This window comes from Chiloscyllium plagiosum, unplaced genomic scaffold, assembly GCF_037043375.1.
Source record: "Chiloscyllium plagiosum isolate Xiang-an unplaced genomic scaffold, Cpla_swu_hap1 HiC_scaffold_12, whole genome shotgun sequence".
Classification (NCBI taxonomy): domain Eukaryota; kingdom Metazoa; phylum Chordata; class Chondrichthyes; order Orectolobiformes; family Hemiscylliidae; genus Chiloscyllium; species Chiloscyllium plagiosum.
This window is the reverse complement of record NW_028270150.1, coordinates 72,394,265-72,411,371: the sequence shown is the minus strand read 5'-3', so window position 1 is coordinate 72,411,371 and position 17,107 is coordinate 72,394,265. Positions and strand designations below refer to the sequence as shown.

General features: G+C 38.7%; 1 protein-coding gene across 1 annotated transcript in view; it reads left to right on the top strand.

Annotated features, from left to right (window-relative positions):
- The window catches only part of LOC122555067 (cilia and flagella-associated protein 47-like), a 497,478-nt gene that overhangs the window by 226,876 nt on the left and 253,495 nt on the right, over positions 1–17,107 (top strand). The window contains 4 exon segments of the mRNA XM_043700727.2: positions 387–532; positions 2,673–2,781; positions 6,986–7,215; positions 9,376–9,556. Of these exon segments, the coding sequence (XP_043556662.2) occupies positions 387–532; positions 2,673–2,781; positions 6,986–7,215; positions 9,376–9,556 (666 nt within the window).

Here is a 17,107-nt window from a genome sequence, read left to right as displayed (position 1 = left end):
TTTAGAGGAATACCAGCCAAACACAGATAAGTGGGGCTAGTTTTGCATACAAAGATGGTGCCATAGAATGGCAACTTTGTACACTTTTCACTGTACTCCTGTAATCCTGTACTTGTACATGTGACACTTTAGATTTTATCTGAATCTAAGCTTGGTTGGCATGGACTAGTTGGACTGAAGGGTTTGTTTCCATGCTGTATGATTCTATGACTCTAAATTAAGGTATGCTGTTTGTACCTGACAATTCTGGGATTCAAAGTCCTGCCAGAAATGTGGAGCTTGTTCAGAAGGGAAGAAGTTTGAGCAGAAAAGTCACCCAATGGTGATTGCCATTCCTCTGAGATTTCAGGACAATGTTAACTAAAATAATCTTTTCTTGCTTCCAGCTTTCCAGGAGAATTGGGTGTCAGAGTACTTCTGTGAAATCAACTCATTGAATTTAGAGCCGCAGCGTTATTCAGTCTTGGAAATTCTTTATCTTCCTTTTCACATAGGAAAATCCTATTGTACCATTTTGTTAATGAATGAACAGGTATTATACTTTTTTAAAAATTATAAGTGGAATATAATTGGAAGGTGAATTTAGTCTCAATGGTTAACTTTCTCCAGCTGCAATAATAAAAACAGACTTTGACCAAAGATACAACAATAGATTTCAGATTACAGTGAAATCAGCTATGAACTTTAATGGCAGACCAGGCTCAAAGGGCTGAATGGCTTACTTCTGCTAATTTATATTTTTATATATGTTAAGAAGATTCTGTAAGTTTATATCACAATGACTTACTGTGGTCTGTTCACTTCTGAAAGCCTATCTCCATGTGATGTCATATAGAAATTCGAATTAGCTGTCTTTGGAACTCCCCAATTCCATTCTAGCTTGGAGTTAAATAAACAATTTAAGGCAATCCTCTTTCTACAGCTTGACATTGCCAACATCTCCCTGAGGATGTTGGAATCTAAAGGCTTGATTTTTTTTGCAGAGTCACAGAAACTCTGTGGATCTTTACAGATGATATGCAATTCCAGTATTCCAACTGCTTATTTCCCCACTTTCAGTTACCTTAGGTTTTGCTGGCACAAGAAAAGTTTGAAATCATGACCTAGTTGGCTCTATTACTAGGGTAGGCATCTCTGAGTTCTGTGCAGTTCCTGTGGAAGTAACCCAGCTTCTCAAGGACTCATGGTTCACAGCCCCTCAGAGAAGATGTGAACTGTCATTGAATTTGAGAAACTTCTAAAAGGTAACTTGACAACATCTTAACCATTGCACCCATTCTTCCTTCATGTCAAATCATGATACTGCCCATCTCAATTGCCTCTCATAGACACATGCCAATGCATGGCACTTCCATGATCATTCACCAGTAAACAATCTGTAGAGGTCCAATCCACCCTACAGTCGCAATGGCATTATGTGGAACTGTCTTTATTTGTCATTGGACTGTACCTGACTTTTTTCTTGAGCTTGTATTGTCTAGTCTTAACTAATATTTAAATTTCTTTTTATCCTTCTTCCTTAACATTTTTAAGGATATCTACCTGATGTGACTTTTCAAAATCTTTATCTTTATAATTATATTTCTAGCATTCCCTAACACTTTATAACAATGATCAGCACCAATTTCATTAATGAGTTAACTTCATTAATTTAATGCAGCTGAAAGCAGGAACCAAAGGGGAAAGAGCTTGCAATTTATTTTGCATCTTTCAAGTCCTTGGCACGTTGTAAGGTCCGAGATGCTATTTTTGCCATGTTATCACAGCTTTTAATTAAGAAAATGCACATTTCATAAACAGCAATGGAATCAGATGATCTGTTTTAGTGATTGTTCCAGTATTATGAAGTTAGTGAAAGTACTCACAAGCTGTTAAATGCTTCCTCTTTCTGTGACCACAAATGCCATTACACCACCTGAAAAGGCTGAGTTGTCCTATATGATAGGACAATTCTATGTACTATCTATCCATACTCAGTGGATGTGAGTGTCTGGGTAGAAGTCAATCTAGAATTGCCAACTAGACCTCTGGTCTCCATTCACTTGGGCTGTCTTAAACTGGGATTTAAGACATTTCACTTGCTGACTTAGAGGTAAAATTGCTACCACCAAATCCATATATTGTTCTTGTTTTGCTGATATTTGTTCATGGATAAATGTTGACCAGGATTCCAGTAAATCCTTCCCCAGTTTGTTTGACGACTGCCATGGGATTTGTTATCAACTGACCATGTGCTTAATGTCCCATCAGAAATTAGGCATCTCTGACAGTGCAACACTTGCACAGTCCTGAATTGATATTTCAGAGTAGATTATGTTCCTAAGTGACTGAAGTAGGACTGGACTCCATACCCTTTCAACTCTGAATGAAGATGCTACAGCTTAGTAAACAATGCCGTCTATGTTGCACTATTTCATGCGAAGTGGAAAAATATTTCATGAAAAGTAGGAAGTAGCAGTCAATCTGTGTGATCAACCTGTTATAAGAATCTTCTGAAACTTCATTGATGAGAAGGTACCGTCAAAACAACAACCTTAATGAGTCATGTATATATTTCCACAAAAGGTTCTTTTTGATTTGATTTATTCATGCTAATAGCTTTTTGGTGCTATTCACTTTTGGTGCTATTGTGCTCTGTTTTCAATATTAAACCGTTTCATTTGTTTTTATAGATTGGAGAATTTGTGTACTGTCTGGAAGGAACGGGCTGCATACCATTGCCTTGTACTGGATTAAAAGTGTTCAGTCCTGATGCTGTATCGAACTATTGTGCTGCTCCAGGTATTTTCTGATAGCGACTATTCAATAACAATCAATAATACAATTCTTGAAAAATTCATTTAGGATGTGAGATGGGCCAATAGGCCGAGAAGTGGCAGATGGAGTTTAATTCAGATGAATGCGAGGTGCTGCATTTTGGGAAAGCAAATCTAAGCAGGACTTATACACTTAATGGTAAGGTCCTCTGGAGTGTTGCTGAACAAAGAGACCTTGGAGTGCAGGTTCATAGCTCCTTGAAAGTGGAGTCGCAGTTAGATAGGTTAGTGAAGAAGGCGTTTGGTATGCTTTCTTTTATTGGTCAGAGTATTGAGTACAGGAGTTGGGAGGTCATGTTGCGGCTGTACAGGACATTGGTTAGGCCACTGTTGGAATATTGTATGCAATTCTGGTCTCCTTCTTATCGGAAAGATGTTGTGAAACTTGAAAGGGTTCAGAAAAGATTTAGAAGGATGTTGCCAGTGTTGGAGGATTTGAGCTATGGGGAGAGGCTGAACTGGCTGGGGCTGTTTTCCCTGGAGCGTTGGAGGCTGAGGGGTGACCTTATAGAGGTTTAAAAATTATGAGTGGCATGGATAGGATAAATAGGCAAAGTCTTTCCCCTGGGGTCGGGGAGTCCAGAACTAGAGGGCATATGTTTAGGGTGAGAGGGGAAAGATATAAAAGGGATCGAAGGGGCAACGTTTCATGCAGAGGGTGTATGGAATGAGCTGCCAGAGGAGGTGGTGGAGGCTGGTACAATTGCAACATTTAAAAGGCGTCAGGATGGGTATAAATAGGAAGGGTTTGGAGGGATAGGGGCCGGGTGCTGGCAGGTGGGACTAGATTGGGTTGGGATATCTGGCCTGCATGGACAGGTTGGACTGAAGGGTTTGTTCCATGCTGTACATCTCTATGATTCTATAACAAGAGGTAGAAATTGGGCCATAGTGATAAACTACAATAGAAAAGAACATTGAACTTAGGAGAAAATGGCCTGCCAATGTGCTAATGCTGCAGCCCAGGGTTCATGTTTATCATATAGAATATTCTTTATCACTTCAGGTTGATTAAATTTAAACTTCAATTGTTTTTGTTGCATATACTGCACATAAAATTTTACTTTGTTTTGCATGATCAACTGCTTGTAACTTATGTTTCTAAATATACAGGAACAAGTGGTATATTAAATTGAAATATCAATTGATATGAGGTATAATGTAGTTTCAAACAATGGTCTCCATAAAGTTTTTTAAAAAAAGTTTGCTTTGTAAAATGTTTCTTAGAATAAATATTTCCAAAAGCAGCCTCATGGAGACAAACATCTTGGGTTGTGTATGAGGCCGATGTGTATGAGATGTTCACTTGTCCTGGCAATCCACAGTGAGATAAGTGGATATCCACATTTACTTAGATTTGAATGTACAAGATTTTGGCTTTGGCTGTAATGTCAGTGCCTTAAAAAACACTTCTTTTTTACAAGTTATTAAAGTGCAACTTCCCGTTTTTCCAATATTCACCAAATCCTAGAAATAGTATAGAAATAATCAATGAAAAATATCATTGTTTCTTCACTAATCAGAGCTTCCTTGTGATTAATATTCACCATGACATCATCATGATAACCTGACCATAGGGAAAGGTTGTTGCAGGCATACTGCGTCAGAATTAAAGAGGTATGGCACCTTCCCAAGGGAATATGCACAAATGTGCAGGGAAACATTGCTGTGAATGCACATGACCTGTACATTGATGGTATGACATGATCTTCTAAAATTCTGGCTGCTCGATACCTGGAGAAAGAACACCTCATTTGGCTGGGATCATCCAATCACACGGGACCAATGTCGATTTCACCAGTTTTCTGATCTCCCTTCCCCCCACCTTATCCCAGATCCAACTCGGCACTGCCCTCTTGAACTATCCTACCTATCCATCTTCCTTCCCACCTATTCACTCCACCTTCCTCTCCGACCTATCACCATCAACACCCACCGTCATCTACCTATTGTATTTCCAGCTACCTTGCCCCCAGCCCCACCCTCTCCCAGTTATCTCTCAGTCCACTTACCCCCCGACACTCCTGATGGGCTTACACCCGAAACATCGACTGTTCTGATTCTCGGATGCTGCCTGACCAGCTGTGTTTTCCAGCACCACATGTTTTGACTCTGATCTCCACCATCTGCAGTCCTCACTTTCTTTGACACAATTTTCTGTTCATTAGTTTCCAGGCGTTGTACTGGTGCCTGTATACTGATGTGGCATGCCAGCTGCAGAGGCAGGGACTGCCTTCTGTTTCCTAATGCAACATCTTTTGGCAAGATGATGTGCTTCTTCATCTCACAAAAAATATAACAGTGACAATTAAGGTGCATCAGTTGGTAATTAAGAGATGTGGCAGAGGAAGAAAGGAACTGGCCATGTTTATAGATCAGACCAAACCCCACTCAAATAGATCAAGGAGATAGCTGAGATCCTAACATTTGTCTTATTTAAAGGCAAGTGTAAGGTGCTGTATGCTAGATGTAATTTAATTGGTCACACGACTTGGCTTTAAGCAAAATAACTTTATTCTTAGCCCCAGTTAAAATACAAACAAAAGAAAGAAGAATTAGTGTAACATTAACTGTATTGTAAAACTTAACAGGATATTAGATTACTTGACGACTAATCAGCAACTGTTCCAATATAACAACATCCCATAAACACATCCTTGGCAAAGGCAAAGTCAGTAAAACAGATTGTTTTATATGTGATTCTGACAGCAGAAAGAGAACCCAAGCTTTTTGCTGTCACAGAGAGAAGGTTCTGGTAGAGAGAGAGAGGAAGAAGGAGAGGGCTTCCAAACCCCCAACAGCTGTTGAAAAAGCTGAACTAAAAACCTGGTTCTATGGGAGCCTGTGCTATCCATTCATGTTGCTTCTATTGTTCCAACTTTAATTTAAAAAACCCAAGATCGCACAAGCTGTTTTTTTCTGTTGGCTCGGAGTGACAGCTCAGTACCTTTGGCTCAAAGCCTCCCTTCAAAATAAAATGTCGTTACACCATCTAGAAATTGAGAGCAATAGAACTCTTTGGTACAACAGGCAGTGTATGGGAATCAGTTGATTGTACAAAATCCTGCTCCATTGTGGCAAAGATGTCTTTAACTATTTATTTTGAAGTTTAGAGCCTTTGCCTCCACTGTCTTTCAATCATGTTGATCATCTTTGGCTATGGTATATCCTGTCCTGAAGGAAGTATCTCCTTCCCTATCTCTTTCCTGCTGCTCTGCAATGTCCTTCCTGGGTACCCTGCCTTTAGTCACATCTTCTTCTGTTGCCTGTCTGTAGGAAGGTGCTGCATGCATTTTTTTCCATCTTCCTTCCTTCATTTATTCTTATCTCAGAAAGCATGGCAGACTGTCCTCGCGAACGTAAGGAATATTCCGTAATCGCCACACAGATTTGTTCTTCCTCTTCCACTCCACCCTTGTAATTAGCCACCAACTCTTCAGTGTTTAACGTGTTAGCTGAATTCTATACAAGGGGGAAACACATAATTCTAGCTTTTTGATGTGCTTATGACACCAGCATGACATTGTCAGGCCTTAGAACTGTGAAAGTGAGGTTTATTTCAACTCAGCGCAATTTTAAAAGCTCCAACAGATTGTTGTTTAGTACTTTTGTGATTTCCTCCCTGTAGCAACCCTTTTCCTGACATGTAAAAATGGTATCTGCTGGAGGTGGGGTTGGGGCTTCCTCAGCCAGGATCCTCAGAGTTGGCTCAACTTAAAAAGTCTTTCCCTTAAATCTTTTTTTCCTGCTCCAAAGCTCTCTTCAGCTTGAAAACCCTCCTTAAGATAAATCCTTTCACACAGCTTTTGGTCATTCTCCCTAACCTCTGTCTTCAGGACTGGGTGCGTGTTTCTTTGCCTTATTGAAACTTTTTGCTACAACTAAACTAGAATCTCACTTTACTGCGAAGTTTGGATGAGATCATTTCCTGGAAAGTTATATGAATATCCTCTATATTCTTCTTTGCCAACTTCCATGGACTTTTGGAGGTTTGTTTCTGGAATAAAAGATTGAACGATTGGGTTGAGAAAGCAGAATGCTCAGGTTAAGATCAGACCAAGAAGGGCACTTTAATTGAGCTAAGTGTTATCTCCCTCTTACTGAAGTTTTCTTAGTTCAAATTTCAAAAATAAATGCTGAGTCTTAAAGAAGTACATTTTTTGTTCCAGACAACAAGAATGCAACACAAGTAATTCTATACTACAAATGCAATGCCAACTGTACCTTCGATCAAGAAGTGAAAATTCCATTGATTAATGAAGCCAGAGAGAAAGCTTTGGCAATTGTAGGACAGCAACAGATGTCACAAATAGAATACAAACGTAGAAAAATTGCAGGAACATTGGAAAGCAGCAGTGTCCGAGCTTCAGCTGCAGCTTCTAATCCCTGCTGCACCCAGGTAGGAACATCTGCCATAGTTTCTCAAAATCTCTTCTCATTTCTCACTCTGCTTGTTTTGACATTTTACCAGAATACTGATGAGTAAGAAGCATCACATACACTTAGATTTTTTTTACATCAGTGACAGTGGAAAGAGGTCTGTTACTAATTATTTATGGAATTATATTCCATTCTGTTTCCATCATCCATTTTATTTCCATCCATCATCATGGTCCCATATTTTATTATTATCTATTCAGTTACACTAATTCAATTTCACCTTTATTTAGTTATGAATTGAACTTATTGCTCATTTAGTTTCACCTTGAATAAACAATGTTATTCGGTTTCTCGCACTGTAGATAGATATGATACATACTAGGAGGAATGTTCTTTTTGACACTCCAGAGCTCTGTCCTCAGAAGATTGTTGGAAATTGCTTGGTAGGACTCAAGGGATTAGAGGGTTTTGGTGAGTCTTATGAAGGCTTTTTGTTAAAGGTCAGAAAATTATTCTGTAACAATGACTTAAATACCTCATTACCAAGAAAACTTCTGACAGCCATCAAAAACCTATGATAGCCCTTGTCGTGTGAATGAATACAATGTTTATAGAGTTTCTGACAGGCAGAAGAAACAGAACAAAGTGATTAGTTTTGTTTTGACTTCAGAGTAGACAATGAAGTTTTTAGTTCAGAAGAAACAGCAGTATAGTTAATTTCAGGGGAATCAGACTCTTCAGGAGAAATGTTTTCTCATGTGTGAGTTTCCAAACTGGAAGACCTTCCAGTGCCCTTCCAAAAAGTCAGTCTACAGAGCAGCAGTTGTCAGGGGCAGTGTCCATCACCTTTATATTTCACTTGCAACTGTTTTGAAGTGGTGATCTGGATACCTAGGAGGTTTGCACCTTGTGGCCAGTACAGTGAAGAAGGTCTTTGGTCACATGACTGGATGCATGTGGCCATCCACTGGTCATTGAGTTGGCAATGAGAATATGCTGATGGAGCTAGCATGCTCCAGGACCTTTGCATTGGTGACCTTGTCCTGCTAAAAAGTTATTGAGTATACATCTGCGACAGGGAAGATGGAATGTATTTAGCTTTATCTCTTGTCTATCATCTCCAGGCATCACCCTTAAGGAGGAGTGCACTAAGGCTACAGGCTTGGTCGTCTCACAGTTTGTTGTTCTCAGTTGGTTGCTTTTGTTTTACGCTCTCACTCAGGTTGGACATAAAAGTTTGTGCACATAAAAGCCTTTCTGCACAATGTGTGGATTTCAGCAACAAGTGATAGATTTGCGCGACTTGGGTACTTAGATATATGAAACTATGAACAACCTTCAGTATCACATTGGCAATGCGAATTGATAATAGTATATTAACATCTTGGACCATGACTTGTCTTCCTGTTGTAGACTTTCCGGTCCTGAAACCGTATTGGGATTCAGAGTAGATGCATCTTAAAAGAGGGAACATTTAAGATATCAGCTTGGAGAAGAGAAAGGAAAGTTGATTTGCCAGTAGTTTAGTGGGAATAGGACTGAGATTTGGAAAGTGAGTCTTATGGACAAGAGAGGACATTAGGGAGGATAGAAGTGAACATGGAGAAAGTTGAAAGTTTCAGCTGGTGCAGGAGAATGATAAGGAAAATTTGGCTAATGAATAAGGGAGACAGAGGGTTGCAACAAAAGCAGTTGAATGAATGGTCTCTTGTTTGGAGACAAGGAAATCCTTGCACTTGTCTAATGAGGTACGGACGAACGGTTTGAAGAGATAGATGGCACTGGAGAAGGAAGCCAGGGGTTATTTTTTGCATTGCTGAATAATTATGGATTAGTGAGCAGTTTTGGCACAATAGAAGTAATGGGTCTGATAATGCTTGATATAATGATGAATAGCTGAACCAGTTGTATCCCACGAGCTTTGATTTCGATATCCCTTGGACTTCTAAAGCAGTAAAGGTGAGGTCAGAACATATTTTCAATTTAATGTCTATTTTGACAGGCTGTTTTGTCAAAACAGGCACTGAGCAGACTTTTCTCATTTGACTTATTATGTAAAAAAGAAGCTAATAGTACATAATGCAGAAAATTTCACTCTGTCATGAGTAAACTTATAAAATGGCTCATACAGCATTAAATATTACAAATGATTTATAATGATAAATATTATTTTGTACAGAAAAACGTGCTACATGCCTTAACAACAGATTGCACAGGGCCAAAAGTCATTGAGTACACTGTAGAATTATCCATGCCGGGCAATTTTGAATGTCCAGACAAAATATCGATTCCTGTATCCAGAGCACGTAGGGTGACTGCAGAGTCACCACAGACATGTGGAAGGAACGTGAATAAAACAGGTAATGTTTGAAATATATTTTGTCATTCAACCTTATTTAGCTAATTTACTTCATAAAGCTTGATTTATAATTGGCGAGTAACAATTAATATTTATGAGTATGAATTAATATTTATGACACAAAGAAATTAAATTTACCTTAGATGTTAAATGCTTTCGTTTTGTTGTCAGACAGTCATTCTTTCATATCTTTAAAAAGGAGTAGATCTTAACTATGCGCTGTGGAAAATATTAAAAGAAAAGGCATCAATTAAAAATATTTCCTGTGTTTCCAAGAAGTTATTTTGTATCTTGAAGTATGTTTTTCTCAATATTCAGTGAACTGTGTGCAATTTTGCCTTATGAGTCATATAACTTTCATAAAATCCCAAATGTAATACAATCTTTGTTTATTTAGTTCATGATATTCTCTGTTTTTGTGTTATTAAAGGTTTATATAGATATCATTACCTAAGGTGCTAGTCATGGATTATCTAGGTAAATAGAAGGTTCGTTTAAAAAAAATGCAAAACATCTTATTACCACAAAATACTTTAGTAAAAAAATAGAAGTGTTGATTTCTGTGTATCATGACTGTTTTTTTCACTAGATGGCAAATCATGATTTTGCTTCTTTTCTTAGCTGCCAAAGTAGTTTTACAAGAGCTTAATTAAACTATTGGTCAAACATTTTATAATGTTTTACCCTGAGATGTTTAACTAACTTAGTAAGGAGGTTTAAATTATTCAAATTCTACATTCTAAATTGTAGCTTAGTATCTCAATCAGTAGCCTATATATTGATCATACAAATAAAATTATGGTAGTTTTAAATTATTCTTTGTGAGTCAAAACAATGTGGACAGTGCTAGGTCAGACATAAAGGGGGTGAACTCTTTGAGAAGGGAAGTTTTGGTGGTGTAATGCTTTTATCTGCCTTTCCATGTCTGCCCCAGTCAAACTCATTGTAGCTGCATGCAGACTCCTGCCAGGTACCCAACATTTGGGGGGAGCAAAAATCCAAATCCTAATGGTGCTGCAGCAGCATTGCCACTCTATCACTGAAATAGGCAGTGAGGAACATTAAAAGGACAGAATTGCACTCCAAATTGAAAAGAAGATTCATTTTGAAGATCTTGACAAAGATGAACACCTTCTCTTTGTAAGCCTTTGCTGATGATCAGATGAAGAAGCATTTGGGTAACTCTCATTTGGGTAACTCTGAGCATCAATGTTCCTTCATGGGGACTATCACTTGTGAAAAGTGGTGGTAGGATCCAGAACTGCAGTATTACTGTTGGTGTGGCGGTATTAGCAGGCTGAGAGGTGGCATGGATGGAGGTAGGCAAAGCCTGTCCTGGGTATTGGGTGTCACTGCCTGCATCTTTTCTCCTGTTTTGTGGTGATTTCACCTGACTTCACATTATGTTCATAGAACATAAACTCACCCTAATCTGTCACAGTATAATATTTGTTTAGGGCAATGGTGGCTCAATATATCATGACTTTAACTGAGAATAATGTGCCAATAATCATGCCCACTGTGACACAAATTATCATAAAATGCCAATGAAACCTCCAAAACCCAATTTGCCGACTGACTACTATTCAGGGCAAAAGCAAACCACACCAGGTTTATTCACTAATAATACAGATAACTCTATTGATTATAGTAGCTTATTTTAGAAAGAACAGAAAAAACAAATGATTTCTAATTTATGCAACCTAAATTATTCACCTTAAAATTCTCAAATACGCACAAACTAAATCTTGACTCAACCAGATAAAAGATTAACAGTTTAATACGTATTATTAGAGCTCTCACTGACTTCTTATCATTTTTATTTTATTCTTTTATCAGTTTTCGTTTGAGCTGTGATCTATGAAGTATGAGCTAAAAATGACTTTTTGACTGTGAGTAACAGCTTGTTTTAAAAGGAAACCAGTTCAAACAATCTTTTGTGTCTTCATTAGGCCAGGCCCAGAAGTTAATTGCAGTTTGGTTCCTGATCAAAGGTAATGCAGACTGTTTGTCACCGGGGAAGAGCATTATGTTTAAACAGATAGGAAATGTTAGCTAATAATGAGATCTGTACTTGGGAAGTGGCTCTAGCAAATCTGGAAAAGACTTTATACTCAAGCAGATGGCAGTTATTGAATGGTAATTGAGACCTCATAGAAGAGACAGAGAGTCAGTGAGTGAGAGTTTTAATTGGGTTTTGGACTATATTTTATGTGAGAAGGAATTTGGTTGTTAAAGCTACATCATGAAGATTTGAATGCTCCCAGCTTAACATTCCTTATCAACCTTTTGAAGTTCAGAGAACAGAAGGCTAAGTAATAATTATTACTGCCTTTACCTTCGTGAAGTATAAGGGTGACTATGATAAACATCTTTAGAAAATCAACCAAGAAACTATTATTGTGCCTGTGGACAACGCACTGTGAGAATCACTTAAGTAATCTGGCCAGTTTTGTTATTTTCTTTTATTTCTCTACTAACTGTTTGTTTGTCTGTTTGAATGTTGTGTGAATGGTGCTGGAAGCAAAGCTTATTGGATTTAAATCACAGACACCATGTAGATGACTTTGATGTTGAAATTTGGTCTGCTGAAGTTGTTATATAGTTCATAAATTGTTTTTTTTTGTTTGAGCTATAAAGCAGTGGCAAGAATTGATTTTTTGCAAAGTCTATGATTGGTTATTCAACGGTCTGGTTCGGAACCATTGGGGTCAGTTTTAAGGGTCTTTGAAGGTTTTCAATTCGTTGTGTTGCAAACACAGAGGAGAAAGGCTGATTTTGTTTGGCTCCATATTGGTGTTGTAACAATACATTGGGGGTGGAAAAAGAAAAATGACAGGTAAATAAAATTCTAAATGTCAAAACTCCTGATCATGAGGTGGAAAGTTATTTTTCTCCCAGTCCTTTTGGTTTTTGCAATGTCGAGCTGCTGGTGTCTGTAGGTTGATGGTTGTCCTTTGATTCATGGTTCATCAAGTGAACTTAGGTCTTATATGAATTCTTTCTTTTAAACTTACTGGGATTTTCTGTCATGAATAGAGAGGGGGAGTTTATGGTATCCTCAGAATGGATGTTCTCATTCCCTCCTTGTGCCTTCAGTTTTTAAACACTCTTCAGCTTAACCAATTAGAGAGCTGTTGCCAGGCAAAATTTAAACTGTGGGAATATATGCAATTGCCCATGCTTACACATATGTTGTATTTGTTCCGCATTTCAAAATCTATTTTGTTCTAAAAATTCCGTTATTTATTAAAGGCATTTAGGAATGTACATCATTTCAACTTAATAATGTTTTAAAGTTGTTTCCTGCTATAAAGTCCTGATGTACCTAATTGTACAGTATTTCATTCATATTTAGTGATTCATTTTTACTTTGTGAGTTATTTCAGCTGGAAGTGTATAAGTAACGTAAATATTGAAATATGTACATGGATTTTGTTTGTGCAAAATATTTCAGCAGGAATCTAACTCGAGCTTTAACATTAATTTCTAAGGGAAACCAGACTTCGCTGAAATCTATTTCCATTAAAGTGACAGTTTTTAGGAACACAACCACATGTTTAAGTGAAGACTTATGCAAGACTTGTACTCACAGCAGAAATGTTATCTTGGATTTGAAGTTTCGAATGTGTTCCATCTCTAACAGGATCTTTTCCTCCTGCCCAAGTAGGATAAATCATCCAGTGTCCTTTTTAACAAAATTCCCTTCACTGAACTCCATGAGCAATATTGAATAAATTTGCAGTAGCCAAGTACCCTCTGGTAATTCAGTGACTAACATCCCCATCATTGAGACACTGACCACCCTTGACTGGCTATGATGGCCTTGGCACGTGGTCTGCATGACCAACATGAGACTTCCCAAGCAGGCCCTCTACCCCCCTCTCCAAAATGACAGGCGAGCCGCAAGTGGACAGAGGAATGCTTTAGGGATACCCTCAAGACCTTATTGGCGAAGTGTGGCATTCCCACGAACACCAAGGAATCACTGGCCCAAGGCTGTCCAAAATGGAGCAGGAGCATCCATGAAGGCATCGAGCAACTTGAGATTTTCTATCGGGAAAAAGTGGAAGCTAGGCAAAAACAGTGTAAGGAGCGCACTGCCACCTCAACTAACCACCCACTCCTTCACATGACCACCTTATGCCATCTGAATATGGAAGCCGCAGCGGACTGTACAGTCACCAATGGACTTACCCTGAGAGTGGACGAGAATCATCCTGTGAGGGACCACTGATGATATTGATGGTGATTCAGTGGTCTTTAATTCTTCACAAGCCTCTTTCTTTTGAAGCATGAATTTTTTCTCATCACCATTCTGCTTGGTGGTTAACATGAGTCAGTTCTTCTTCCCATCGGCATGCATCCAGCAGCCATTATGACTTTTCCTCCCCCATATACTTGTCTCATTGATTTGGAGAGTCTGAGCAGCAGCATTGCCTGCTGCTGCCATGTTTGTGCTCCTGACTTCAAATTTGAGTTTCTGTCCCCATAACAAGCTGGTAACATGGTAGTATAGTGGTAACATGGGTTTGTCTCTGGGCAGGTTAATGTGAAATCACTTCATATTCTCCAAACTATACCATTTTACCTTGAATTAAAAGCAACAGGTAAAAATATAAAAACTGTTCTAAAGTCTAGTATATTTTTAAATCAAAATGCAATTCCAATTCCTTTCTGATGTGAACCCTTCAGTGGAAGAAAGCACAGCCTATATAATCTGACATGTAATTTTGCCAATTGTAGTTTTCAAAAAATAGCCATGCTATAAGCTTTTCAATCATCAAAAATTAATTTTGTCAGAAAGAGAGCAAGTAAATCAAGAAATTGATTAAACTCAATACCCACAAGAGGAAACCTACTAATGTACCAGAAGACTGATCAACTTTGATTATTCTGAGATCAAAATTTTGAAGCTGTTGTCAGCAAAAGACATTGACGTTGATTGGTGTCAAAAGGCACTTTCATCTGCAATTGTTTAGCAATGCATTGTTCATCCTAGGATCATGAATTTTAAATTTTTTAGAGAGTCCATCAACCTGATATGTCCTTTTTGCAGACAATGTTTATGTAAATCTATAAATAAGCTTTGTGTGCTTTCGAGTTTTAGTGCAGCAAGAGCTTAGATAACTTAAGTGAAATTTCTGAGATCGACTTTGTGCAATGTAATATGAATAGTGGGTTTTGTGGCATATATGGAACACCCCTTGTTCCAGTCTTACTTGGGACCATTTTGCTTTCAGTTTTCTTCCTTCTCTCACCTTCATCTGGTCTTTCTCCAACTGTTTCTTTTCCTTCCTTTACTTCAGTTTCCATTTCCAGGATAGGCTGGACACCAACATCCACTACAAAACTACCAGTTCCATAATCACGTGAACTACACTTCCGCACATCTGCTTCTTATAAAGACTCCATTCCTTTCCCCATGTCGCATTTATTCTGACCATGCCGCCTTCCACAGAAGTGCCTCGAGGATGTCCTCCTTTTTCTTCAGTGGAGGATTCCCCATTCAGCTGTGTCTGACCTATTTCCCACATTTCTGTCCTCACCTCTTCCCCTCCCTCCCAGAATAACGCCAAGGGGTCTCCCTTGTTTTCAATATCCATGCACTAGCCTCCGTATTCCTCTGCTATTTCTGCCACGTTCAGCAGAATGCAATCACCAAATGTATCTTCTTCTCCTACTTCTCATCTCTTGAACAACATTTTACTGGGACCATTCCCTCTGTGACACTCTGGTTAACTCCTTTGTCACCCCTAACACTTAGTTACTCTCCCATAGCACCTTCTCATACAATTGCAGCAAGTGTAATGTTGCTTCTTTTTTTATCATCTCTCTCTTCATTGTCCAAGGCTCCAAACACATCTTCCAGATGGAGCAGCATTTTACTTCTAATTCTTTCAGTCTGATCTACCATATACACTGCTCACAATGCGGTCTCCTTTACTCGGGCAAGAGAAAATGCAGATTAATTGCACAATTTGCGGAATACCTATTGTCTGCCCATAAGACTTTCTGTGACGTTCCAGTTGTTGGCCTTTACAATGCACCATCTTACTGACATTCCTATCTTAGGCCTGCTGCATTATACCAGTGAAACTCAAAACAAGCTGAATGAACAGCACCTCATTTTCCAATCTTCAGGACTCAACACTGAGGTGATACATCTTCCAAGTGTGAATTTGATTCCTTCCTGTCACCCTGTAATTCTTCCTTCCTATCCCTTTCATCTCCCACACCTCTTGCTTAGATCTTACCCCTCACCTTTTTTATATCCTTGCATTCACTGCTGGCTTCCCATTTTCATTACCTCACCCCAGCACTCCTCAACTCCTTTTTACCTTCCTGCTCCCTTGTATTTTCCAACCATTCCTTGCCCCCTTCCCTATTTCAACCCTATCATGAGCAGAATATTTTTATGAACCATATCATTGTGCCCTTCTTAATTAAGTATATTTTTTGTTTGCACAATTACAAACTTTACTCCCTCACCAACCCCACGCTGACTGTCAGTCTCTAATCTTGCTCTTATGCTTCCTGCCTCGGTTATCACTCTGGGCTTCAATCCATTTGTCTTTGCACTACATTAACCTATCTCTCTGACCTACATTCAGTTAAGTCCAATTAACCCCTGTCCTTGCATTACACTTAACCTGAAGATTTCACTTTTACTTGACTCTCCATGTGTAAGGGTAAAGGAACTTTTAAAATTTATTTATGAGATGAAGAATTTGCTTGTCAGGCTAGTTGTTATTATCCATTTTAAGTGACCCATGAGAATGTGGTGGTAGGCTGCTTTCTTGAACTGCTGAACCACTCTGGATCTGATAATTTAATGCATGAACTTTGTAAAGTAGTAAACAGAGCAGCAAATAAGGAAATTCTTTTTGGAGTGAATTAAAAACCTCGTCATGGGTGATCTAAGCAGTGAAACCTTTGCTTTACGAGACAGGTGGCTTTCTCGACAAGTTGAGGGTTGCTTGATTAAAGACTTTCTCACCTTTGTGGTAGGATGCTAAAAGGAATGAATAAACTCTGTGTGGGGCATAACCATTATTGCCATCAGCAGCCATCCTGTGTGTGTCTTACAGGTCTTAAGGTGGTGAGTTTTACTGTTTGTCACAGGATGAAAACATAGTCAATGCTGCCAGGAGGGTGGGAGTTCACTGAGGTGAACTTGGTGTGGTCACCTACCTAACAGCACATTGACAAAAATGGTAGCTCTTGTATTGTTGATACCTCTTTGACCCTTGGCATAGGGATTGAAAAACCAACTGCATGGATTTGATGGCACGATTATGAATATGCAAGGGATATGTGCTTCCAATTGAGTTATACCCCACGAGAAATGATCAGCAGTTGCTTACATCCCGTAAAACATCGTAGACCAAGAAAATGGTGTGAACAAGTTTACAACAGATATGCACTCACTGCACAAGCTGCCAATGTACTCCAAAGAAGAAAAGTTATTTCAACGAAACAAATCCTGATCTTTAATCTAACCACAGACAGAAAGACACACACACACACACACACATTTTATATTTTATAT